Below are 27,526 nucleotides of genomic sequence, written 5' to 3' on the forward strand. Positions count from 1 at the left end.
AGTTACTCTCCGATACAGTAGAAGGCCAGCACAAGAAGCATAAGTTGAAGATTGGGAAAGAAGAAACCAAGGCTTACCCATAATCTGAAAATACATTCTTGTCATATGTTTGAAATTAATAAGACCATTACAGAAAATAATGGGTTATCATAAGGCATGCTGTAACAAATGTTCTCTTTGGATAGAATAATACATGAGTGTATATATATCTATATCTATATATATGAGTATATATATATATGCACAAGTCCTTCAAACAAGTCTCAGTCAGAAAAGTTCAAAACTGATTCTGATCAGTTTTCTCCTAAATCTGTCTTATTCTTTGTCCTTGCAACAAGGATGCCCTCCCTGGCATGAAAAGACCTGTGGTGAAAGAGAAAACTATCAAAAATATTGATTAAAAAAATAGATTCAGAAGTTGAAGAAAATAGAAAACAATGTCACAACTTTTATCATCTTCAGATTAGCTAACCATTCCCCCAAAACGACCCCTTCCCTTATACAAGGTAAGAAATAACCTCAAGAAACTGATTTCCAATTAATGCAAGTTTGACTTAATAAAATAGTTTTGCTATTTCTATTATAGAACCAGCCAAAGTAATGTTCAAATCAAGACTGTGCAGTGTTGACTGTCAATATTTTTAGAAAAAAGACTGTCAGTTTAGAATCCATAACCACACTCCACGTTTATCAACATGAAGTGGACTTCATTGAAGTTAACAAGTTAACTTTAAACAACTACAGAGTACACCAGTGACCAAGAGGCTGACAGAAAATTAAAAAAAATAATATCTTAAAAGCAAACTAAAGCCCACATCCTTCACTGATAATGGTTAATCTGCAGAAAAATTGTGTGCCTCTGGCTGTCTTCTAGTTCAGAGATTAAGTTTTCTGGAGACTGGTGTGGCATCAGTTGTCAGAAAAAATTTACTAGACTCACTCCTAGGTGAAAATTAACAGCTTATTACATATATATGAGCTCAGACAGAATGATTTAAAGACAGCTTTTGGCCTGAAGGTCTATTAATCTACAGAAAGTGCAGGTCTGTTCTGCGCAGGGTGCGAGTGCCCACTGCCGGCAGCAGGAGCTTCATAGGGGTCTCTGGGAGAAGAGGCTGGAGCTGCCCAGTGCCAGGGACAGCAGACTCTAGTCAACTCACCATGGGGCACACCTGAGGCCCTCAGCCAAACTGGCGGCACCTCAGGGAAAGTGTATTTAAGAAACATAAAACACCAGAGAGGAGGAGGAAATGAACAGGAGAAACAGCAGAGGGAACACCAAAGTCAGAGAAGGAGGAGCAACCCCATGGTAAGGCAGATTTTCCCCACAGAGATAGCACACAGAAGAAAGGTGTGAAAGGAAAGAAGCAGGAGAAAGAAACTGCTAGGCTAACCATGAAGTCACCACTTTCCCACCCTCTCGTGCCGCTTGTTGCCTCTCTGAGCATGACCGGCATCACAACAACGCAGGGAAGAGACAGAAATGAGGGAGTCAAGCTGAGTCTGTGAAAGGTGGGAATAAAGTGGTTTTAATGCTTGTGAAGTTTCCCCCCCCCCCCCACTACAAACTAACTTAGTTATTTATTTTAAATGGCAATAGTTTGTTTTCCCCAAGCTAAGTCTGTTTGGTCCACAACAATAGTTTGTACGGGATCTGCATCTGTGACCCATTTGATCCCCTTTCTCACCCATGAGCTTTCTCACTCATGTTCTTCCCATCTCCTGCCTCCTTTCCACTGCAGTGGAAGACATAAGTGGATGGGTGAGAGTTTGGCTGGTAGTCAAGACTAACCTATCACATGCTAAAAAAAGAAAGTCCATGGAAGTACTGAGTGTGAAGAAGAAAGAGGGAAAGAAGCTCAGTGCACAGGTATGAGGCTCTCCAGTCTGAACATATGACTGTTTTTTAAATACAATGACTAGACCAGAGACATGCACACGTCACCTGCAGACCATGGATGTCATTGTGATGCAGTTTACGATGGTCATCAAATTCCCTGTCATACTGTTCTCACTGCCATTGGTATAACACAAAATAATAATAATTTTCATCATAGTAGACTGGATAGCAAGAATTTATGATGCATTTTATAATCTGAAGTTTGCTTTTGCAGTTTGCATCCTGTCAATCAACACTGACTAGATCATTGATACCAAACCCTGTTAGAAAATGAACATTTTGCACTGGAAAGGTTTTATGTACTGGCATCATTTACACTGAGAGGTTCTATGTTTTTGAGAAGAGAACCTGCAATTTCAAACTTCTGTATGAAAGAATGAGCAAATATATAGAGAGCATCCTTACTTTTCAACTGCAAAGTTGCTTGTGATTTAGACCAACTAAAACATTAGAGATGCCATAAAGCAAATGGGTTTGAGAGGAAAGAGAAACGGAATATCTTCAGGAGTCAGGAGCTCAAAACAGAAGTCAAGCGAGGGCACCAGCAGCACTAATCAATGAGATAAATGGTTCATTGGCTTTAATCACCAGCTATTCAGACTTTGTGATAAAGTTGAACTCGGGAATATGAAACCACGTAAAAATTTGTACAGAAATAACACAAAGTATGGATGCAGGAGATTAGTTGTTTCCACTGAACAAACTTAAGAAGTTTGCAATGGAGATGTATGGAAAGAAAAAACTAACTCCTCATAAAAGCAGATATACTGTAATTTTGTAAGTTATATAGAGCAGTAAATTGTTCACACCTTACAGCAACTGACAGTTCTGCAAAAGCAGATTATTACATTTTCTGAGAACAGCTCTTGTGTGACTAAAAGTAAGACTTCATAATGCCTTAGATTATATCAGAGATATAACTGTTGAAGTTACAGAGATAATTCCCTTTTTTGTGGTTGTGGGGGAGTTATTAACTTTTTGCAGGTCTCTGATATTTAGAGTAATATCTCAACAAATACTATGCAAAAACAGTTTCTAACATAGCTGTGGTTCCATTCCTTAGCAAGGATTCACCCAATATTCAAATCCTAAGGGTTATGTAATGACTTCCTTCCTAAAGTGGATTTATTTTACTTCTAATGAGATACACCACTAAGCATGCTTATTTCTATTTGTGGAGTAAAACTTTGCAATAGACATATGGATGTTTGAATGGGAATCCTTGAAGTACTATTCTGACTACATTTAAGGTGCATATGTTATTATGTTAAGAAAACAGAACAGAACTATCATTAGTGTTTTGAATCAAAAATTGGAAAAGGCAAAAGAGATGTTTCTACTTCTTCCATGAAAATATTACAAATTTCCGTGAAAATCTTACAAAGCAGAGAAGTAACCCTTGAGTCTAAAACAGAAATAAAAGCCATCAGGATGCCATTCAGAAGATTCTGAGGTCTGAGCAAGTAACTGGGATATAAAATATGTACTAGAGACATGCAAGTCCTTTCTCTCTTTTTTTGACCCTCGCCACAGGTATTTTCTAACCTGTTTTTGAATGCAAGCTCCTCCTTGGTTCCTCAGGCCCCTCAATGGGTTGGTCAGCAAGGAAAACTCGTGCCTGGTCCACAGCGTTGAGAACGGTTTGCTCTTTCTCCTTCAGTTCACGCCTCAGTGCCTTTTGGGAAGGGAAAGAAGAATTCATTTGTAACTTGACTTTGTGAACAATATCTGTTTTCTCTCTCCAACCAGATCTGCCTAGTAAGTGAGTAATAGTCAATGTTAATCAGACTGCAAGATAAAAATGCAAATTTTACAAAATAGAAGGAGCAAGAAATTGAGGCTGGAAGGGTAATTTTTAGGAAGTTGACTTGAAGAAAGGAATACAAGAAAGGTGATGATGGTAAGTTTAAAAAAAGCCTAACAAACAAACTACTACATTAAAATTCCATTAGAAAGTAAATTTAATGTGTTTATTGCTTTCAACAGGATTGCTAATATACAGTAAATTGCTACAACAGACTGTTTACTTTTTTGATAGCTGGAATAACAGCAAATTGCATCTACTAAGACTTCAGGAAATTATTTTACAAATGCTAAGGCGAATTGCAAAAATTAACATTCCTTAGAAAATGAAACATCTTGTTTCTGTCCACTATTTATAAATATTTTTTAAATCTAGAAAACATGTATCAGAAATTTTATTGTGATAACACATTCTGAAAAAGCAATTTTTTAAACTAATAAAAAATATTTTTATCTTTATTATGCAAAAATTCTTTGAAACTTATATACAGAAAGAAAAAAAATCAATTTTTATGTAAGATTCTTTCATGGTGGTAAAAATAAATTTCAGGATATTATGCTCTCCAGCACTTACGACTTTATTAAAGGTTTAAGTGCAACCAACCTTTAAAAAAAAGTTTATAAGTAGTCAGCTGTTATGCTTCTTATGAAGCATTTTCTTCCAGCATAAAGCATAAATCTGTCCCACCTAGAAGGAAACTGCTTTTCCTGTTCTATTTGTATTATTTTCTACACACAGAAAGACAAAAGAAGAGACTTTAAACATTATTTAAATGCTATGTTTATTTTTTACAATATATTTTTTAGTTCTAATTTGAAAGTCAAGGCTTATTTTGCTGTCACAATTTGTTAAGGCCCGATTCCAGATCAAAAAAGCAGTTAGCCAGTGGTGACAATATTATATAATAAAATGAGTGTTCTACTACAGAAAAGTTTGAAAAACAGATACCATAAAACATTAAAAATGCTGTCTTATCTTTTCATTACTTAGTCTCTTGATGCCACAATCACAAAAAACACCCTCATCTCAACTTTAGCTTAGGAGAAGGCAAGATGTTATTTTTCCTCCCCCTCCCCCACTTCATTCCTTCCTCATTTTTCCAAGTCCTTCCATTCTATTGCTTCAAATAAAATAAATAAGCAAACATGTAAATAAATACATAACTCAAACAAAAAACTAAGGACTGAAAGCACAGTAACCTCCATTATATTTAGGAACCTGCATTATTACAGTCCAACTTTCAGTAAGCATTAACTGTTGTATCTATAGAAACACTCGCCAGGAAAGTGTTCTCTATATACTTCTGTATAGCAATGATATTTTTTGTAGGATTCAGTACATACTAGATGTAGTAAGTAATGAAAATTGTCCTTTAAAAAACAAGCCTTCTTTATTTAAAAAAAATAAATGCAGAAATGGAAGTATTGTAAAAGCAACATTCCTGAAGAATTTCTTCAGTTCTTCACAGTATGTATCAATATTTTAATTTCACATTACACGCACTAGAATAAGGTACTTTGAATCATCCACAGGTTACAAACCATTAAAGCATTCTCTACGTAGGAATTTGTTTCAAGAAAGAAAGAAGGCAGTATGTATGGCTAGAAAAATTCCCCATTTGAAAAAGACTTTTGGTTGGTAGAACCTGTGTGGATGCATCAGTAAAATACAACACATTTTAATTTCAAAAACTTTGTCGGAAACAGAGAGCTGATTACTACACTTTGAAGTAGGGAATATTTCTAGATTTAGTTTTCTCCCCTCCATATCACTTCCAAAATATTTCCAAAGCATACAAAAAAGGGAGGCTATGTCACATTTTGAATCTGCTAAGAAATTCCAGCAGTTAGAAACAATCTAGAGATGGATCTCTTTTACTCTGTCTCTCCTGTTTACACTCACATAGTGCCTTTCATCAATTTCTCCTGACCCACAATAAAACTTCAATCAAGTTTGACCTAAGAGACCTTGGATTTAATGCACCAACATCCCTGCCATAGAAGTAGTTCAAATTGAAGTTGACAGCAAAAGATTTTAAGAGTTTGGCCCATACAGCTCATCAGCTATAAGTCATCCATAGCAATCCTTATCAATATTTTTATAGAGAACTCTCTTAGCATAAAATAAACCATACACTGAAATAATACTACTAAAATCATTTAGCAGTGGAGTACCTTGAGCACACCCCAGACTTCCTACATTATGCTTTATTTTGGTTTTTTCTTATACCACAGGTGCAAAAATAATGCACTCAGACTTGCATAACCTTTTCTTAGCAATACTCAATGTATTTCTCTGAGTCTCTCTGCCAGTAAACAAGAAGAGCAATGAGACTACACAATGCAAGGATAACCAAGCATACCAATAATACTATCTCTTGTCCCAGCAAACCTCTCTGCAATAGAACAAAAAAAGAAACCCACTTATAAATCTTATCTTGAGCTGAAATATCATTTGTCTTGTTGTCTTGAAAGGACAAAATAAAGCTTTCATTGGAAAAAATCATATCTAGAGGAACACTACAGACTGAAAGTAAGTCATAAAAAGCCCAGCAAGGAACATAAACCTACAATACTGAATTTGCTGATTTTAAATGTTTTTATATAATAAGTAAAATCACATATTTTAGTGGCTTATTTAGTTTTTCAAGAGATGGCTACTCAGAATGGATGTGCCTCCTTCAGTAGACAAGGATATTACTTCATTCTCCTTTTGTCATTAAGAATTAAAAGAGTTAAAGCATTTGTAAGCTTTGAGTGGAGCACAGGTTTTAGTGGAAGGTGAGTTTCCCTCCTGTTCCTGGCTATGCATTTCAGGGAGAAAATTAGGAGAAAACTGATGCTAGAGTTTTGGTAATAGATTCAATAGGTGAAGGTATGGCAAAAAAAAACAACCTTGAGAAGCATCTCAAAACTTGTCACTGAAAACCGCCTACTAATAAGCTAAACACGTGGATGCAAGTATTTTTTGAGCATGCAGATGTGAATACAAAATGAAAACGTGAACACAGCACAGAGATAGCACCTTTATTTTGCCCACACTATGCTTTTTTATGTTTACAAAAGCAAAATAATATTTCAAAGTTATATTGGTCATACAAAAAGGGGCTGTACACAACTTGGGCAGTAATTAATACCACTGTATATTTCATACAACAATTATAAATTGCAGAATTACTGTATACTTTAGGTAATGGTTTAAAATGAAAGCTTCACTTCCCTCAGTAATCTGACAGGTGACAGACCATTAAATCCAATGTCTACGGTTTACACAGCTCTTGTTGCATTTGCAAATCCACTGTTACTTCCTACATAAACCAGGACATGCAAGAGTCCTGGAAAAACCAACACTAATTTTAGACATTCTTGATTCTTATAACAGGGGAGAAAAGCCCTGAAAACCTAAAATCTGGTGTGCTGATACAGTGTCAACACAAACTGTTTTCATAGCTGACCCTAAACAATACTAGCCAAAAATATCTTAAAAAAACCTGTTTTGAAAAAATTCTTCCACTGGTAGATGGACATGTTCTTACCAAACTACACTCTTGAAATATCTTATGCAGCAAAAAACAAAGCAATGACTACAATCAGCACTGCAGCATTCATTTTGCAGGTATGAGGTCTCCAGTTCGCCAACTACAGCGGAGTAACCCAGGACCCAACTAACACAATCCTCCTGTCAGGAAAGAGAATAGAAGGGCCTCCATGATTTTCAACCATGAGCCAGTGATTTACTCTCCATGTTGATTTGCTCCTCCTTCAGTGACTCTGAAACATATGTTACTTCCTTTGTAACTCTGGAAAGGCAGACAGATAGACCATTTGCTCTGTTACACAAAGATAATCAAACCTATTTGCCCTCTCTTCATTAAAGATACATCTGATTTCTAATATAAAACCCAACTCTTGTAAGGTAAGATTTTTAAAGGAAGTTTCCTAAACCAGGGCATTACAAAATTTCTGTTGGGAATGCTTTGCAGCTGAAGTATTTTCCTCTCTTGGAAAATTTAAAAGCTACAAAACTTTTGCTATTGTGATTTTTACACTGTTTAGCATATCCTGAAAACACCTATTTCCTTCAGCTGGACCTTAAAATTGTTTTTTGAGCACAGTAAGTGGACTTTTAAAATTACTCACTCTTAATTTGCAGTCTTTTTCTCTTTTGAATTGTACAGACTTGTACAGACTAATTCAAGGAGCAGATCTGCTTAATAGTCCCAACAGATGAAGGCAAAGCTAATTTCAAAGAAAACACATGGGATGTTTCTTAAAAACAGAACATATTTAAATCAGGTCTCATTATGCACTCTTTCAAGGAAGTAAAGATGTATGTTATTGTAACTCATATCAGTTCGGCACACTGTAGCCTTATGTGCCAATCAGCAGCTCCCGTAGCATTTAATTACTTATTCATCTTCATTCTGCACCCGGTGCTTGAATACTCCTGTTACTTTTATACACTAAAATGAAATGGGAAAAAATAATCTGTGGCATTTAACAGGATGGGAAGAATAAGCAGGATGATTGAGCAAACTCAGAGTAAGATGAGGAATTGTTTATAAAGATGCAGAGATAAAGGTTGTGACTGAGTCTCTGCCAGCTGTCTCCATCAGTAAAGAATGAACTAGAAAGAAAATAAGCATAGCATGTTTAAAAGCTATTCCTTCCTGTCAGATACTATTTAATGGAACATGTACACATAACATTTCAAAAGCGTTTTGGTCTCTGTACACATCTCTCTGTAAAAGTCAATTTTATGTGTCTGCTCCACCTGATAAGGAAAACAGTCAAATAAAGAGCAATATTTAACTTGAGACTGTGCAGCCCACCATGCATTTACCTTTTACTACTTCATACAAAATCTGTGTGGCAAGAGAAATAATGAAGGAGGAAAATGGTGTCTAATATACAACCATTAATACCTAGAGATACAAAGCCACATGTAGCACATGAGACTTCAAAGATGACAGAGTATCCTACAGGTTCTGATAAATGAGTGACAAACAGTGACCAACAGCAGAATGGGTGAAGCAAAAGAAATATGAGAGTGGGGGGGAAAAAAAGAAAAAGAAAATTAAAAAAAGAGGAAGCTGTTTGCCTTCATAATAAATATATGAGTATTTTAGACTTATTTTTAATAGAGAAATATAAATAGATATCTCAAAAAGGACCAAAGAGAAGTGCCAAAGGCTGCATTTTTCTAAATTGTCTCTCAGTTTACCATTTGCCACTTTCTCTCTCTTTTGCTGTAGCGTCAATAAAGAGTGTGCAAATAGGGTGTCAGCTACAAGGGTTCAATGTGAGTGTAGACCTGGAAGTCACATCTACAGCAAATTCCTCCTTTTTGCCTGCATGCACAAGGAAGCTAAACTGACAGGAATTTAAAAGCATAGATGTGGGCAAAAGAGAATTAGAGTATGCATGCTGGTGATCTTTTACCAGAGGCAAATAAATGTTAGCTTCCTTAAAACTTTCCCTTTGATTTATCAAAATAAATGCTTCAGGCCAGAAATACGGGTACTTTTTCATTGAGACTGTCTTGTCTCTTGATAGTTTCCCTTCTCTCTCTGGAGGAGTGCATGTGCTCATGGCTACTCAACCAAAACACCACCCATCTCTGAATATGCATTAATAGACACCCATTACATAAAATAAGCTCTAAAACATCTCTCAAACAAAGTACCTTGCAGTAGTGCAGCCAAAGAGACAGAAGGAGGAAAGTGTGCTGTGTCACTAGTGCTCAGGCTTAGAGACAAGAAACACAAAGCTGTCACTGACATTGTAAAAACATAACCAGTAAACTGACAATCTCAAACTGCATCTGTACATTCCTGTGAGACACTTCAATACAAGGAAGGGTAACTCACTTTCTTCTGAACTTCTTACAGTTCAAAACCAGTAAGGCTATTTCCTCCATTTTCACCCAGTAGCATTTTAAAATCACGAAAAGATGTTTTGAAGCCTGTTTGGAAAAGCCACACTTAAAATAATGTCATGAGGACTTTGAAAGGTGTCTTTTGTGCACTAGAAAAGGATCCAGTACTACAGGATAAAGGCAGAAGTAAGCTTCATTGTCACATAGATTGCAACAAAAAAGACATTAAAAAACTATTCTTAAATTAAAGATCAGAGAGCTATGCTTTTTCCTAAAAATTAAACTTTTTTTTTCACAATTAGTTTTCCAAGGAAGAACTTAGTCTTTTCTGAAGCAAGGACTGAAAGTCCTACATTCCCTAGAGATGCTACAGGATCTAAATCCAACTAGATAGGAAGGAAGACCCTGCTTAATTGAGCAAAGGTTACAAAAAATGAGGCATAATGATGTTCATTAACATGTCCTCCAGCACCAATAATCTTATGTAACTTGATTTCTTATTTCCTAGTCCACTGAAATGAGACTTTGTGTTTCTAGGTCAATGATAACCAAGACTTGGTTGCCCAGAGAAGTTTGGAAGCTTAACAGAGCATAGTCTTTAGGGACCGGAAAACATGGAATGCCTTAAGACTTTTCTTTTTTTTTTCTTAAAATTTATTTATTGTTTTGGTGGGTGAAGTGTTTAAATATGATTAAGAACTACACTGGGGGAAAAAATCTCACACTGTGCATCCTTGAGCAAATACCAAAGACATTACTGTCAAAAAGCTTTTTTAAAAATATATAATTTTTTTTAACAAAAGTGAAAAGACGGGCTTCAGTGTGCTAATGTGAATTCTCTACTGAATCTTCTACTGAAATCCCCAGAAATATAACCACTCTGCCAGTGGAACCATTTTGTGATGAGTTTGCTGCTCAGTGCATATCCACTGAACTTGCTTTGTTGGCTCTTTTTCTCTTCTTCAGGAAAGCAATTTTTTATAGTCAATCCTTACTTTGTATTTCACTGTACCATGAAGACTACAATAGTATCATCTAAACAGTAGAACAAAATCTGATAGAATATGCCTATTTTGCCCATCCAGCAAGTTTCTAATATAAGTGATCATATTTTGATTTAAATCCTTTGTAATATGGCAGCTAAAAAAGGGTATAAGAATCATTAAATTTGATGGATTGCATAAACAACACAAAAGCAGATTAAAACAGACTTGGTTTACAATGCTATCCATAGGAAAAACTGTTTTTAATGGAGCTTTTAGGAAAAAATCTGTTTAATATATCTAACCAAAATTTAATACAAGAATCCATACAGATTGTACCCCAGAGACAGCAAAAATGCCTGAATCAGATTGGAGACTAAAAGAGGAAGAGAAAGTGAAGCTGTTGCAACTTTCTACTCTTCATGTGGTGGACAAAAAGTATTTACTTTTACACAACAGCAGTCATCACCCTGCTAGCAGTGGAACCAATATTCAAATACCAAACTGTCAGTAAAAACACATTCAGGTTTACATCAAAAATACTATAGTGTGCTTTTGGTGAAGGAAAACTAAACCCACGAAACCCTACTACGGAAGCATGACAGTTATCAGATATCAACAGCCTTGGAAGACTTGACCTCCTTTTATTCCTGTTTTTATTTATTTTATAGTAAACCAGTAGCATCACCAGAGGCATTTTCATACATCTCTGATCGACAGAAGACAGAAAGAGAACTAACCCCCTCTACTTGCCCCATTTTTATTTTGCCTGTCTCCCCAGACTCTGCTCCTGGCTCCTGTCAGAAACAGGACAGCTACTTTTATGTACCTTAGGGACAATCCAGAACCTTTAATCTAAAGTATACAAGAACCGGTGTCCAGACATGGGGGACTGACAGTAAAAAATCAGCAAAGATAAAATAACATTTTAACTGTCTGCCAAAAAACCCCTGAAAAACCCCACAGGAAAAGATCACTGTACAATGCCAAGTAAAGCATTGCACTGAGTCTTTGAAATAGACATTTAAAAATATTATATCCTCTAAAAAGCAACCTTAAAGAGAAGGCAATATACCATCAAAAAAAGGATCCTTCCTTTTCAGATGAAACTGTTTTGTAAAGCTGTCTGCAGAACAGAAGTTACATTTCTTCCACACTCTTCAAAGTTTTACTTCCTTTGAAGAAGCAAAGGAAATTTGTGTCCTCAATGCTAACTCTAATTAGCTTCAAACTGTGTAACTGTGCACTGCACAGTGTATAACTGGGTAGCTTTGGATAACAGTTAACACTCAGATGCATAAAACCCAACAAATGAGTTTGTGGTGGAAACACTGTCAGCATCAAACTCCATCTTTTCTTTATGGGTAGCAACTTCTGCTTTTTATGTCAGAAAATACTCACAGAAAAAGGGGGAGGGATAAAGAACACACACAAAAAAAGCATTATTCTGTTTATGCATCCAAAACATGTACCGCCTCCAGCCTGACACAAGACACACAAAACATCTGCTGCATATTAAATGGTTTATTACTTAATTGAGCAAGAGCCCTCAAATATCCTGTTAGCACTGCCTATTTTCCTGTACCCTTAGCAGTAAGCATCTATCTCTTCAACATAAGAGACACATTCCTCTTTCTTTGTTTCCTTGCTTGCAACAAACTGGCTTGGGTTTGCTCAGGCTGTGTGATTGCTGAGCACTGATGAAATACCATTAGTTACTTGCTTCAAACTGAACTGATGACACCATTACAAGTTGGATCCTGCATTGTTGTTAAGAGTAGTTAAACTCAGATCACCTTTTGTTTATTTTGTGTGATTAAGATTCCTCTTCATTTCTTAAAAAAAAAACCACCAATGGGACAAGTCAAATACGTTTGGCATCATAAGCTACCTCACAGTTAAATGGTACCTACCGTATTAATACAGAGGTCTTGAGAAAGACTTTTACTAATTATAGTTCAAACTCAATGCACTTAAGTGAAACTTTGTGATATGCAGCACTGTGAATACTCATTCAATATATAAAGATAGGATGCACTTTGTGAGCAAGCCCACATCTCCTGAGAGGTTTCCTCTACATCAGCATCCCTGACAATGAATCGTGATCACCAAGAAAAATAGTGCTATACAGCATCACCTATAAATTATAAACAATCAGATCACTGCAAAAAGTCTCAAGGGAGCCTCACTTGTATGAAGGCTGTGTAAGGGGAGGAATATTCCTTTTAGGGGAAGAGGAAGCACAGGCAACAGAGCCCAGCTGAATTTCGAAGCAGAAAAAAATGCTAGGGACCAGTAGCAATTTGAGGCTAACTCTAGGGTTCCTATTCTGTGTGCATGCATGCATACATGAGAGAGGACTGCTACTGGAAATCCTTTCAGAAGCAGAAACCCTGTCAACGTTAATTACTCCTCTTTCTTAGAAACAGTCACTTTGGTTTCTCTTTGGAAGGAAATGGTCCAGACAGACAACTGAATAATCACCGAACAGTCAAACTGTCTTCCTCACCACAGTCTACTTCAATCTCCCTCATAGCTTTTTGCTCTCAACTCTTCCACTATGGCTTCCCGTTTTCAAAACTATCTAAAATGACAGCAACTTTGTAAAGCTGTTACCACACAGTTTGTTACTGTGAAATGCCAGATTATGCTGGATCTCTGCTTTGGCTCACTTCTCCAAAATTTCCTGTCTCTGGATTGTGTGCTAGTACATCCAACATCTGCTCAGTACAGAAAGATTACTGTAAAACCATTACTGAAAAAATAAGTAGTGTTCGAAAGAGGAAATACTCTGCTTCAGACAATTTTCCAGCTATTTATGAGAGAGTCATGAGGAAGGAATACCCTAAGGGGAACATGACTTTCCCTTCTGCTTAAGTCACCTCCTTCAGCTCATTTCAGTTGCCATCAGAAATTAGAGAAACATGAAAACACAGAACCTGGCACCTATGCCACATCTGTAAAAGCCAGTGGCATTTAAGAAGAAAAAAAAAGGCAAAAAGGCAAGCCAAGTATAATGTTTTATATATTCCATGGCACAACAGCAATGCAGCAGGTATCACAACATAGTTGTGGTGGGGTGGGATTTTTTTTTTTTTGGGGGGGGGGGAGTTTGTTTCAAGTAGCAGAGAATTTTCCCTCATCATGAGCCACACAGAACATAAATAACAGATTAAATAGATTTCTGCTGGGAGTTTAAGCCCCTTGTCAAACAGGAGACATCTACACTTGTCCCAACATGTAATAGTGTGTGATGCTTTATTAGTTCCATTTATGCCTCTGCAAACTGAACTTGCCCAACACAACAACCTTGATTTTCAAATAGATGATTTAACAAAATCTCAAAAGCAACAGGAAATCCAGCTGAAAATTCAACTAAGAGGATAAGCAAAAAAAAAAAAAGGCTGATTTCAGACAATTCCACCAATGAGAAATTAGAATTAAAATACTGCTGTGCATTCAGTATATGCATATTAATACAAAACACTGAGCAAACCCACTTGAAAATTGTCAGTGTTTTCAAATAGTGCTCCATCACCCAGTTACAGGGTTGTGCCCTCCTTCTTTCCAACTGAATTTGCTATTTGATTTTAACAATCTATTTGGGATTTTATTCAGTAGAAAAAGATTGAAATTAAAATAATCCAGGCAAAGTTCTGCAAAATATCCAGGGACAATAAAGACAAAACTTTGCCTTATTTTTACCCATGGTAAGTTCTTTTCATATCTGTTCACATAAACCATATTCCTTGATTAAAAATAATTCTATAAGAATGACTGTTAACCTGGAAAAAAAGGAAAAAGGTCCTACTGAAACTTATTGCAAAAGTTGTCATAAGCCATTTTTTGGGATGACTACAAAGCAGCTTTCTGCCCATGAGAAAAAAGTCGTTTAATATAACTGACAGTGATTAGGGGTCAATTAGAGAAAGATACCAGGATTTAAAGAAGTGTGAAGCAGGGCTGTTTAATTCAGCTCCACAAATACTTTCCAATATAGGGTGGATACATCAGAGAGATCAGAAGACAGACTTATTACTCATATTCTCTCACTTCATTTCCTTTCTCTGCTTTGTTTCTCCGTATGACAAGCTTTTTTATTTGTAGCTCTTCAGGCAAAGAATTGTAATATTTTACATATAGTAGAACCAGCATGTATTAAACAGGATTTCTTTTTCTTTAGAAACAGAATTTGAAACCACAAACAACTTCTCATTAAGAAAAAAAAAAAAAAAAAAAACCAAAAAAACCCCAAAAAAACAAAACCAAAAACCCCAACCATATAATCCAATTGTTATTTTTAGTCCTCAATACTTAGAAAAAAACTCTATGACATGGCAAAGTTACCTAGTAAAGACATGGAGAAATGTAAAAGCAATAAGTAAAACACTGAAGGTATAAACAATAACACTGAGAACACAGGGGATGTCTCAAAACCAAAAACCAGAATTGGTTTTAGTGACTGAATGTTGAAGAATACTTCAACACATTTGCAACAATTTCCCAGAAATTTAAACTGCCAACTTAAAGCCATTTAAATAAAGGTGAAAACAGGCTAATGCAGCGAGACATCTATATACTGCTCTCTTTGCCCAGAAACCTTAGTGAAAAGAGTACACCATAAATATAGATTTTTTTAAAAAGTAAAGGAATTTCACTTATTTCTTGTATTTAGTTAATTTATACTGTATTTAGCAATAGGGTGCACTAGCTTCAGTGCTTTTAACTTAAAGTCATTGCTTTGTTAGAAATCTCTTCACATTTTTCTGCAAGTATAAACACAATGCAGTAAGCATGTTTACTTGCAGTATGTTGAGATTTTTTTAGGCCATACATATCATCTTGGTACCCAAGCTGTTTTCCAGAATAGCATTAATAATGTGATTCACATCTGACCTGTGTCTGTTTAGTTTTCTCTCTAGCAATAAAAGTACCTTTGTTTTTACAACACCCATGGGGTTTTGTTTATTTGTTTGTTTTATATACTGTGCTGTGCTTACCACTAGCCACTCCTTCATGGATCTAGCATTAAGATAATAACTTCTTCCTTCTCTTCTAGTGCTGCTGCACCAGCAGCATGCAAAGCATAAGTAGGAATACACAGGTGAAAAAAGGGTTTGAGAAACTGCAGCCAAGCACCCATGCTCACTGGACTAAGAATCTTGTAGCAGCCAGAAGTGTCAGAAGGCATTATCTGCACAATCATACAGAAGAATACAAGATCATCAGAAAATCATCCCAAATGAGGCTGACCTACTGAAAAGGAGCAATTTCAACCAAGCGTGACTGCTTTGTAGCAGTCTGTATTTGAGTCAAAGCCTGGGGATTTGTTTCTATATCAAGGACTGAGGCTCCTGAAAGCCTCCCTGCCCAGGATGTGATGGCAGGCACTGACCACAGTGCTGATGTCAGCATCGGGTACTGCTCAGTATCTCTCTGCTACAACACTTGAGATTGAAAAATCACATGCACCGGATAAAATTAACAGATACCATTGAAATTTACCTAAAAATTACACCCTCCCCCCTCCCTTGCATTTATTTGATGATAAAAATATTTTCACAATTAGTCTTCCCTCTCCTTTCAGGGCATCAAAACGTTAACCTGTCAGCATTTTGTTCTGTTGGAGGGTTTTTTCCCTGGCTTGAACCTTATCCCTTCAAGGTAGTGAATGCTTACATAAAATTCTAGCCTCTCTCTTCTGAGGCAGATCCATCACTCAAAAAGAAGATGGAACCAAAAAAGAGAAAGTGCACAAATAACTGTTATTTTAAAAATAGAAAGAAACAAGAAATACTTAATATCAGATTGATTCCAAGGTAAATAAGTACAGACTGTATAAAAGCTAGAACAAGGTGAAAAGAAATTTTAGATGACATGCAGTAATATATAACAGAAAAATTATGTATTTGTTCCAGTAATTTCTTTAAAACTATCTCATTTACTATTCTCTCTTCTATTACTGCTAATATTAAATTCTTGCTGACCTGTTACACTGATTTGATGAAAAATATACTAATAAAAGTAATGATTGGATTCAATCATCCAAGCCTCTGTTGGTACTGAAAATTTTAATTTAGACCCAAGTAAATCACACAGTTATAAAGTATGCATTTTTAAATCACTGTTTATAAAATGATCAGCATAGCCCTTTCATTAATCACAGTATTTTACTTTATATTTTAAATATTCTTCAAGCATGTAAGTTGCATACCACCTGTTTCAAGGGAGAGGAAGTCTGCAGTTTTCTAAAAAAATCTATTCTATTGCCTATATTATGACTTTTAGACTAAAAATTCCTTAGTAACATAGACAGAATGCATACAATTCAGTCTGACTTAAAACAAAAGGGAAAATAAATGTATCAGAACATTTTAATGATTTATGGTTTTGGTTTACTCTCTCTTAAGCTTCTAAATATTGTTTGCAAACACAAAATTGCTGACAACAATATTATAAAACTGACTAGGAAATATCATTGGCATATTGTGTTAAACCATCAAACATTGGCATAGAGATTTTTTTCTCAAGATTTACACATTAATTTAGCAAGAAAGGTCTAAAAAATTAAAATCTTATCATAAAATACATGAATTACCATTAGCAGCAACTATTAAGTTCTTTGAGAACATCTTTGAAATGTTCTTTCTCACGACAGGCTATGCCTGTTCATTTAAGGAACAGCCCCCAGTGGCTAGAAATTCAGAACTACTCAGCTTCCCACACCCCCTCAAAATCTGTCCTACAGAGAAACAGGATACAGGTGATGCCTTGCGAAGGCTGACCTAGAACAGGGGCTACACAGACTTAAAGAATAAAGTAGGTATTTATTAGAAGGCCTCAATGGATACTCCTTGGGCAGTATGAGAGCCCAGCCAGGGCTACAACCAAGATGAACCCAAAATGGTCACAAAATGGATGATCAGTCATGAGGGTTCTCACTTTTATAAGTTCTGGTCTATTAGCATATTGGAGTTAATTGTCCAGTTATAGCTTTAGCTGATGAAGTCACATCCGTCTTGTTTTTCTCTCTTCAGTCCACATTGTTTATGCTCTTCTCTTAGGCCTGAGATTTGGATCAGTTGTCCTTGGTCCCCAGCTACAGAAAAAATTGTTTCGTCTAGCTACTCTGTGAAGAGAGCTTACCATCCCTTAATATGAAGCTCAGAACTACACACTAAAGCAGTCTAGAATCTGAAAAGCATAAAAGCTAAAACCTGAGGCATCACAGGGATAACCAACAGCAGCCACCTAACAGCACACTCATGTGTCAGTAATAGCATGGCATCTCAGGCCATCAAAAACTAGAGTTAATGCTGATCTTCATTCACTGCAGAACCAGAAAAGGCTGCTCATGTCACAGAAGTTACTGCATTTGTATTGTCTATTTAGCAGAGCAGGCTACGAAGTTTGACATCCAGTTAATATATAGTGCTTGAAACCACTTTAGGACACAGTAGCTTCACTACTAGCACTGACATAATGCTCCATTGTCATTAAGCAACAAGATAGAAAGGACCCTTGAGAAAACTTAGGTTTTGTACAGGATGCTTTTAAAGTGTCCTCACACATTACAGGGGAATAAATTACAAGATGACCAACCAAGCACGTAAAATAAGTCATCAGTAGTAAAAGTGTGAGGACAACACAGCATTCCTTCCAGAAAGAGGTGCCTAAAGAGCCACCCCAAAGCCAAGACATAAACCAAAAGGAGCCCAACCCACACAATCAACAGCCACTTTGTCAAGCAAATATTTTCTATCTTAATTACACCACACTCATAAAATTCTGTAATCTACTGACTAAAACAAAGTAATGCCAGTAACTCTAAGGAATGACTGCAGACACTGCAGACCTACCAGGCACAGCACTACATGGAGGAATTGTACCTTAATACTGAAGCTCAGGGTGCCCCAAGTCTTCTGATGTGGACAACTGACAATATATAACGTCAGTATACAGACAATACTTTAAATGGTACGAGGAAAGGAATCATGTTACTGGCCTCACAAGATGAGATTCCAAAAAGGTTCCATTCAGGTTCCAAATCTGATTTCTCCCAAAACAACTAACTCTGGATGAGTCTGTAAGTGGTAAGGACCTCTAGCAGCTCAAGGTGTTGGAGTGGGAACCCTAGAGCCAATGTAACGACTTTCTGAAACACAGCACTGAATTCACTTTGCAAACATGTTAGCAAAAACATAACCTCCAGCAGCTTCCCTAAAAAGAACGATTCAAATATTTAAGCATCATTTTAGGTTTAGCACCCTTTGGCATCCAAGCTGAAGGACCAAAACTTCAGAGAAGAAAACTGCTTCTAGTAACACTCCTAGGAATTTCCCAGCCCCACAGACTAACCACCCTGGAGGACAGAAATTCATTGAAACCCAGGTCAGAAGATGTGTGGTAACTGTCTAGGAACAACTATTAGCTATGGTTAAGAGTTCTTGGCAAGAAAACAAAACAGAACAAAATACCTCCTGTGACATTACCTTGCCCGTTAAACCAATACCTATCCTTGCATTCTAAAAATGCAACAAAACAAAAATGGAAAAACTAACAGAAAAGCGTAAGGAAAAGCAGAATCCCATCCCCTCCCCTATTTTGAAACCTAGCCTTCAGTCTCTAGAATCTGCATGAGAACAGGAGTGGGTGGCTGCCATGGAAACACAATTTTTCCAATTTACTGCTGATCTTCCTAGGGTGGATTACTGACTGTAATAACAAGGGATTGAGGATCCTTGAGTTCAGGAGTTAACTGGAATAAATATTCTTCTTCCCTAAAGAGCCTGCCTCCAGCAGCAAGAAGCAGGATCTAGATTAGGATGCTCTTAACAGAGAATAAAGATTCTTCATCAGTCCCTGTCTGCAAATGCAGTAAGTTTCAGGAGGATTTAAAAGTGGTAACAGTCCCTCTCTTACTGCATATTTAAGAAGTGCATCATAAACTAATGTATCTGTTCAGTTTCTTCAAAACAGTGATGCATAGGGGACTCTGCCCACTGAGAACACAAGACCAAAGAAAATAAATCTCTCTAGTGTTTGCACAAAATTCATATGAAAAAGTGACAGTTATATAAAAAGGTTCTTAAGATTTGCATTAATCCCTACAAGCTCCAGTCCACACCTTGAATGACAAGTGAACAGCCTTGTTAAATAGAGTAAGTTTCTTCTTAGTGGTCCAGTTTATCAAAACAGACCACAGAGAAATCAAGGAAACCTGAGCTGGTTTTATTGACTATACAGAAAGAACCTCAAATTTGTGTCAAAATGAGAAAGTTATGAGCAGGACAAACAGTTCTCATCTCTAATACAGGCTATGAAAGCATCTGAAAAAAATATGGCAGTGGACCCTGTATTATTGTGGCTCTCTAGCAGCACTCTCCAGTTGAAAAAACAGATTCACTGTGACTGTGCCACTGTTTTTTCCTGGCTCTCTGCCTTTGGAAAAACAGACCTCAGCAAAAAACAATATTTGCATTCAGAGAAATGTCCTGTCTCATTTCCTTATACCATCCCATCTCTGGGATCCAGTGAGGCAGCTCATCTGGTGACATATCTTCCCTAGGTTTCAGGAGGTACCCAGCATTTTTAAATGCAATTGAAATACCAACTAATCTTAGGAAAAAACATACACAAATTTAAATCCATGAGCATTTTTCTGAGCAGTTACAGTTTAGGAAAAAAGGTCTTTGGAATTTCATTGCCAGGTCCCAGAAATAAATAATTTGTTTAATATGCCGCTTAGCAAAAAATAGCCAACAAAATATTGAGCATCCTCAGAAATTACAAAACAAAAAGCCATGGGTGTATTACAGAATCAAACATTGCATTGGTGCAACTTCATCTTAAGTATCACATGCAATAGCAGTCACTTTAGTTCCCTAGGGATACAGTAGAGTCAGCAAGATGAACAACACAGGTAGCTAAGAGAATTGAGTGGCTGTCTTATGGGTGGAGATTAAAAATCAGTCACTAATGTGCTTGTGCTCCATCACCTTCCCTGGCTGTGCTCATGGCTCACCCCTGAAGGTCAGGCCACAGCCAGTCACAAGACACAGGAGTGTAACAGATGTCTGCTACGTTCCAGTGCATCAAGATGTTACAAGATGTCATTAGGTGGGCTACTACTAACAGTGCTGGAGCTAGAGTAGTCTTTTGTGAGGTGAAATAAAAAGATACCACAGAAACAGGCAGCCTTTTAAGGACAAAGAGAAAGGCTGATTGCTGTGCTGTTTCTGCAATGTAAGCCTAATTTATGACACAAGCGTTCTCCTCCACAGCAATGTCAGAATGACCTCTTAGGTATTTGAGGATATCCACAAATCTTCCTTTATTCAGTGGTTTGAAAAAGACCCAGTGAGGTCCTAAAAATTTATGTGGGAGTCTTTGATTAAAACAAATGAGACAATGGTTCCTCAAGAAAGAGCAGCATGAGCTGTATACATCAAAATGATATTATGAAAAAGGCAACTCCACAGAAATATTTCACTTACTGTACTGGAAAAGTGTTTATGAATTGTTTTTTTCCACAGTAAGATAACCTGTTTTACTCTGCATTAGCGACAGAACAATTTGTTCTTTTATTATCCAGGTTATTTATTATTTTAAGTACTGATCTGTTGCAACTTTCCTGACTTATCGCAAGACAACCACACTTCTGGGAACAAGATGAAACACAGCCAGGAGAAACTATTTTTTGTCAAAGTTAAAAATACACTGCACTGGCATCCTAATTTAACACTTCATTCTTTGTCCCATGCTTTTGTTTACACATCATTCTTCTGGAGAAAAAGCCCAGGAGAGCAGTGACACACACCTGAATCAGCCATGTAATGCACAAATTAGTTTAAGTAAATCCTTAATGAGCAAGGGATTTAAGTCTGTCCACTTGAGAATCCTCATTTAACTTCGGGCATTAACTACACTCTTCCTCTCCTGTAACAAAATATTCCCACCCACAATTTCCACTTCTTCCTCTGAAACACACCACAAAGAAAAGTCTCAGTTAAAGATTAATGAGTTGTACTGTCTTTGAGCAGTACATATTTTCAGTGTAGTACAATGGATTTTTTCCACCAATAATCAACATTCAGGACTCTCAAGTATGCAAAATTTCAAGAGTTCTTAAAAAACTCTTATCCCCTACAAGTTTACTTAAGGAGCTCTCATACCCCTCAGTAATGCTGATAGACTATTGGGAAGGCTATTCCCCTTCTTGCTAGAGCATGTAGTTTTTGAAATCACATCCTGAGTTTAAAGAGCCACTTCAGAGCAGCGTGGTACATCTTGCTCAAGCTCCTGCTTCCATCACATCCTTGTCCATCAGACCAAGTTGCAGCTCTTCCTCTAAGCAAGAGGATTGCTTTTCCACTTCCAACCATGGACCACTTAATTCTCCTTTCATAGCTCACACTGTAGTCAAAATAATATTTTAGCAACCACCCATTAACTGACCAACCAATTTAGCTGACCACCTCTAAGCAGCAGAGATTTTGTGTACTTTGTGTCTTATGTGATGAAATGAGTAACAATTAATAAAGCTTTTTCTATATTTAAAAGTATATTAACAGTATAGCCTAAAGCAGCGCCAATACTTCAATGCTTCTGTTTTCATTCTTAGATTTAGTAATTCCCAACATGGAAGCAGATTTTAATATAGAAAATATACCAGAAAAACAAATCTGGAATAATTAAGTAGGAATTAATTTAAGAAGAAGCCCATTGCCCAAAGTCAGACAGGCAAACTGAAAGAGCAAAGAAAAGTTTAAGGCTAGAAATAGATTTTTTCTTCACAGACTTTTCCCACTGTTTAAGAGAATAACAGAATTACAGGCACCCTGAAGGGATAACAACACATAGAAAGTAGTTTCCAGTTGGCTATGCTAACACCTTTGATTAAGTGAAAACAGCTGAGTAAAACAGACTGAAATACTACAACTTTCATTATTTGATTACTTTAACAAAACAAGTCTGAAACATGAAATACAGAGACAGCAACCCAAAAAGTTTGAAGAGTATCTAAAATATTAATGACCTATCCATAGATATAAAATTATCAATCAAACATTCACAGGTCCTTTGCCAATTCATTCTGAGCTCAAATGAAGCTAAGTGAAGCATCTCTTTGATCCAAGATGCATGCATTATTTAGCATTAGCCAGACATTTGTTCATTTATGCAGACACATGCCAACAGGATTTATGCAAGAGGGTACCCACTTCTGCTTAATTTGAAACATCCTGGTTCTCTCTCTGGAATCTAAACCACACTGATTTATAGCTTTTAGGGACTCTTTGTATTTAAAAGCTACAGTCAGAAACTCTTCCAGTGGAAAAGTGAGATACATAAAGGTCTCAGTGCATCTCCAAAGAACAAGGTGTCAGTATCTGTGCTGCCTCCTCTTGTACACACATGTGACTCTAGGTACTTCCACATGCACAAAACCAGCCCGCTGATTTTTCATGGTATTTTTGCAGATTTTCTTTTCTGGCATACTAAAATATGCATGTAGGTGTAAATTTTTGAGGGATAGAGGTTGGGAGGAACAGGCTTGGGATGGTGATTCTGGTTTTTCCGTTTTGATGAGTTGGTGTGGGGTTTTGTTCTTGGTCTATGCAGCTGATCGAAATTTGCATCACACACATTAAAATCCTAAATAAATACTTATACAGAAGACTGGTAAAGAACAGAAGGAAAGGGAAACAAGAGCTGCTAAGAACTAGCAACAGTGAGAAAGTAAAATTTTCGGGAAAGAAATGGCAATAAACTCTGAAAAGGTTAAGTGCCTTCGGTTTCTTTTCCCTATAAACTGTTCCCTGTGTCCCACACTTCTGGAGCGTGAATATAGACTCAGCTGTAAGTACACTCCATATGAACAACTTTTCATCTCGGGTACTTTTAAACTTCTTCTCAGTGTCCCAAATTTTCCAGTATTCTTAGGATTTCTTGCTCCACAACCCCTCTTCTAAAGATGAAGAAGTTTTGAGAATAATCAAAATAGGAAATTCATGCACCATTGTTTAAGTTTCCTCTTGCCCTGCCCCCTGCAACACACAGAGCAACACTCAACACCCAGACTGGATGTGCTCATTGATAAACTGAGCACTTAGTATGTGATAAACTTCCAGCTGATGGAAGTTTGGCTGAACAACACAAAAAAGAATAAAAAAATTATAAATATTTGCCACAACCTGAAAGATTTCTGTTAACCTGGGAAATATAGGCTAAATCTGTAGCCCTAATTCAACCTACTAACAGTGTTCTGTGTAATGTTTGCTTTTAAAACACAGAAGAATGAGAGATATCTAAAACAAAAACAAGTTTAAAAATCAAACAGCAAACCATTTATTTCCTCCTGTCCAAACAGACCTCAGTAGCACCCAAACAATGTGAGCCAACCCAAACTGTCACATAATACTGTACTTATTTATCTAGCACCACTGATGCCAGGCACTGAGGGAGGGAGATACTAACAGAGGTCTATAGAATTAGTGCCATTAAGTTGAAGCAAAGAATTCATCCCCTGTACCTGAGGGGGAAAAAAAGTAGGTTAATAAAAACAACAATTACTGAGTAACTCGAGGCAAAAATAATGCTAACACAACAGAACTCAGAAAAATAAAGCGAAGGAGATGGGACTATCATGAGGGCACATCTTACAGAGCTGAGCCACCGTTTTACCACTTAGATTTTGAAGTGCCAGCAAGGACAAGATCAGGCAAGCAAGTTGAAAATCGGAGAAAATGGGTCACAGAGTAGTGGAGACAAAGTGAGGCATTGAACTGCTCAATTTGCATGAAGACAACTTCAAATCTACACTCACGTATGAAACTAAAGGAAAGAGGAGAGCAGAGGCACACAAACAGACCTGGGAGAACCTTTTCAAGGTGAGCTGATGTGGTGTTGCAAAAACTCAACAAGGGATCATAAAAAACCCCTTTGATCAAAAGTAAATCTTAAAAATGAAATGTTCAGGAGGTTTAATGCCTGAAGAAGCGTGGGCAAAGAAACATTTTAAAAAGTACCAGGACAGCTGGTGATGAGAAGTGGAATCAAGGGAGTATCCTTCGGAGCTAGAGAAATCAAGTCATATCTCTGCAATATTCATCTGACACAGTTACACCTCAAACCTGAAACTCTGAAAACTCCCAGGTTAACAGGAAACTCCAAATGGGATGCCTTAAGGGCAAAGCAAATGACACCAGCCAGCAATACCCACACTACAAGGCACAGAGTAACTGACAACATGGAATTACATAAAGTTTACAAAAAACCCACTGAAGGAGCTGTTTTGGCATAATCTTTTGAAAAGAAAAAAAAAATTACAGGAATAAAACTTGTGCTCCTCAGCCAAGGACACTTCATCCAGCATCCTAACCACATCAACCAATCACTTAACCTTGCTGAGGAAGCAGAAGGACTTCTAGATGATTTGGGGTTTTATTTTGTTGGCTTTTGGTTGGGGTTTTTTCCCCCCGTTATTTTTCACTTTCTATCTGGAAAAAAACCACAACTTTTCAACTTCATCAAGCTTCTTAGCAAACTGCAGCTTCATCAAGGAATAAACGGCTCCTGCTAAGAAACAGCAGTGAAGCATTGCCATGAGAATCAAACCAATAGACAGCTGTGGCTCAGCTCCCCTCCCCTGGCAGTAGCTAATAAGCAATGCTTCAACAGAATGTGAAATGCTGTCTGCTAATAATTGGTATTTGGTATAGCACAGTATCATTACAAGATATATGGGAATCTCCTGATTCCCCCAAACAAAATAACTGTTTGGAAATAGTCATCCAAACATCATCTAAGAAATATCTGCAAGTGTATACAGTGCTTTTGCTGGCATAGGTATATAAAAAATAAAGTGATACTCAGGATGGCTTTAACTTCATGCTGTTGCAGACCATTAATACAGCTTATATTAAATACTTGACTCAGGCAACTATATCCAATACTCACTGTGACATTGCAAGAAAATTGCCTTTTTGAAAAATGAAAGAATAATCTCCAAAAGATCCTGAATGCACTCACTAGAGTCTTAACCTTGACACATAACAAAAAAAATCAGTTACTTTTTAAGCGTAAGGGCAAGAATTTAAAAACACAGAGGTGCTCTCTCCTTCATACTGCTGCAGTTCACTAGTGGTCCAAATGAGCCATCCAGCACCATTACTACTAAACTTTTCCACTTCAGAATAAAGTCCCAGTTTTATTAATCAATTTGTTCTTCAGATGAGAGGCACTTACTAGTACTATTTTGCTACTATCATGCACATACGTTAATCTCCACAAGACACAAGCGTTTAGAAAACAGCCTGCAGAGGTCCACCACCTTCCACTGACCTCCTTCAAAATCATATTTGGCTCTGTTTCAGCCTTTTATTGCTCTTTGGCACTAGTAAATCCACCGTTTGATCATTATAAAAAGAATCACAGCAGATGTGCCTACAAACAGAGCCTGATGTTTTAAGTGGATTAGGAAGAGATGAACTCTCAAGAAATAAAGTCCCTGAGTTTATGCTAATAAATTTACTTTAAAAGACTAAATTAAGAAGAAATGTATGCAGATTTCCTTAAGCACTTCTATTCTGGAGTGAAGATGCAAAAGTGCTGCTCATGACAGACAACATTTTCTGTACTTCCCCACAGTATTCCAAGTATTTCTGTATTAGTAAGTTTTTCCAAACTTAAATTTTGCCCTCACCAATCTACAGCAGAAAAGACACCAGTGTAGCTGGCAGAGGGGAACATATTTATCATGCAATTAGCTATATAAAGCTGCATTGTTCTCTTTCCCTGTTTACACCGTACAGATCAACAAATGAGATGGAACCAGCTTTACTAGACTGAATTTTTTCAATGGCAAAACCATCTTCACTTGATTACTGATCAGAGTTGGCAAGATAGACTCCACACGCTACATGAAAGAAGAAATGCAGATGCAAGCGACTTTTTTACTGTTGAGAACTGTCCAGGAATTAACAGTCTATCATGTACCACACAGAACAGGACAAGCAAAACCAGAAAGCTAGAACAGCATGCTATAGTTACAACAGTACAAGGCACAGAAAAAATTTTAGTTCTCTATAATAGTTTTGAGTCATCTTTGCAGTGTATATGTGCATGGGTAGGGGGCTGCTATCACTGGTGAGTTTAGAAACATGTAGGAAGGCACTGTTCACAATTTTACTGAATTTACAGAATTTACATTCATCTGTACTTTCACAATTCTTGGTTACTTCTTACTTTTGCATGCCTTCCTTAACTTTTAGAGTAAAATAAGAACTTTACCTATCAGAATTCCAAAAATATCAAGGAAAAGTAAAGAAAAATGTTTAGACTAAACATATGTCTCAAAAATTGTTTAGATGAAATTTTATAGCGTATCTTAGTTGTGCTTTACTGGGCAAGGAGGGTAAGCAAAATGGGTGGAGATCTAGAGCTTTTTTATAGAAATTAGTCACTAGGAAACAGTCCTCATTTCTACAAAAATTGGCTTCATTCTATAATTCACAGTAGCATATCCGTAAAACTTCAGCAACTTACTTTGCAGTGGTCATACTGCTGCTGTAAGGTTGGAACATCCCCCCCCACAGGCATTTGTTTTTTCAGTTCTTCATCTTTTGCATTCAGCCATTTGATTAACTCTTCCAGGGATGTCAGCAATCTGTTCCATTTCTCTGCACTGGCCTCCAAGTGAGCCCTGTGAAACAGCATAACAGCATCTTTAAAGCCCTGAATGGCAAAACCATCTTGGGAAAACAAAAAAAATGCTCCATCAGTAAGATGAGAATGTTTCAAGTGTTTAATTGCAAAGAAACTTTGTGTTAAAAAAAATCTTTATTTCAGAACACTTTGCACAGCAAATTAAAATAAGAAACAGGGGAACACAGACAAATATGTCCCTGGTGCTTTAACTCATCTAAAACCTTGAACACTGCATGTCTAAGCAACATAAAAAAT

The 27,526-nt window shown here is 36.9% G+C and overlaps 1 protein-coding gene across 5 annotated transcripts in view; it reads right to left on the reverse strand.

The window, feature by feature from the left end:
- Nucleotides 1–27,526, reverse strand: part of UTRN (utrophin) — a 342,692-nt gene that overhangs the window by 85,505 nt on the left and 229,661 nt on the right. For all 5 annotated transcript variants that reach the window (XM_030944526.1, XM_030944527.1, XM_030944525.1 and 2 more), the window contains 2 exons: nucleotides 27,110–27,266; nucleotides 3,446–3,575 (listed from right to left, as the gene is read on the reverse strand). In XM_030944526.1, coding sequence (XP_030800386.1) covers nucleotides 3,446–3,575; nucleotides 27,110–27,266 — 287 coding nt within the window. The remainder of the gene's footprint in view (nucleotides 1–3,445; nucleotides 3,576–27,109; nucleotides 27,267–27,526) is intronic.

Source organism: Camarhynchus parvulus, chromosome 3 (genome assembly GCF_901933205.1).
Source record: "Camarhynchus parvulus chromosome 3, STF_HiC, whole genome shotgun sequence".
NCBI lineage: Eukaryota > Metazoa > Chordata > Aves > Passeriformes > Thraupidae > Camarhynchus > Camarhynchus parvulus.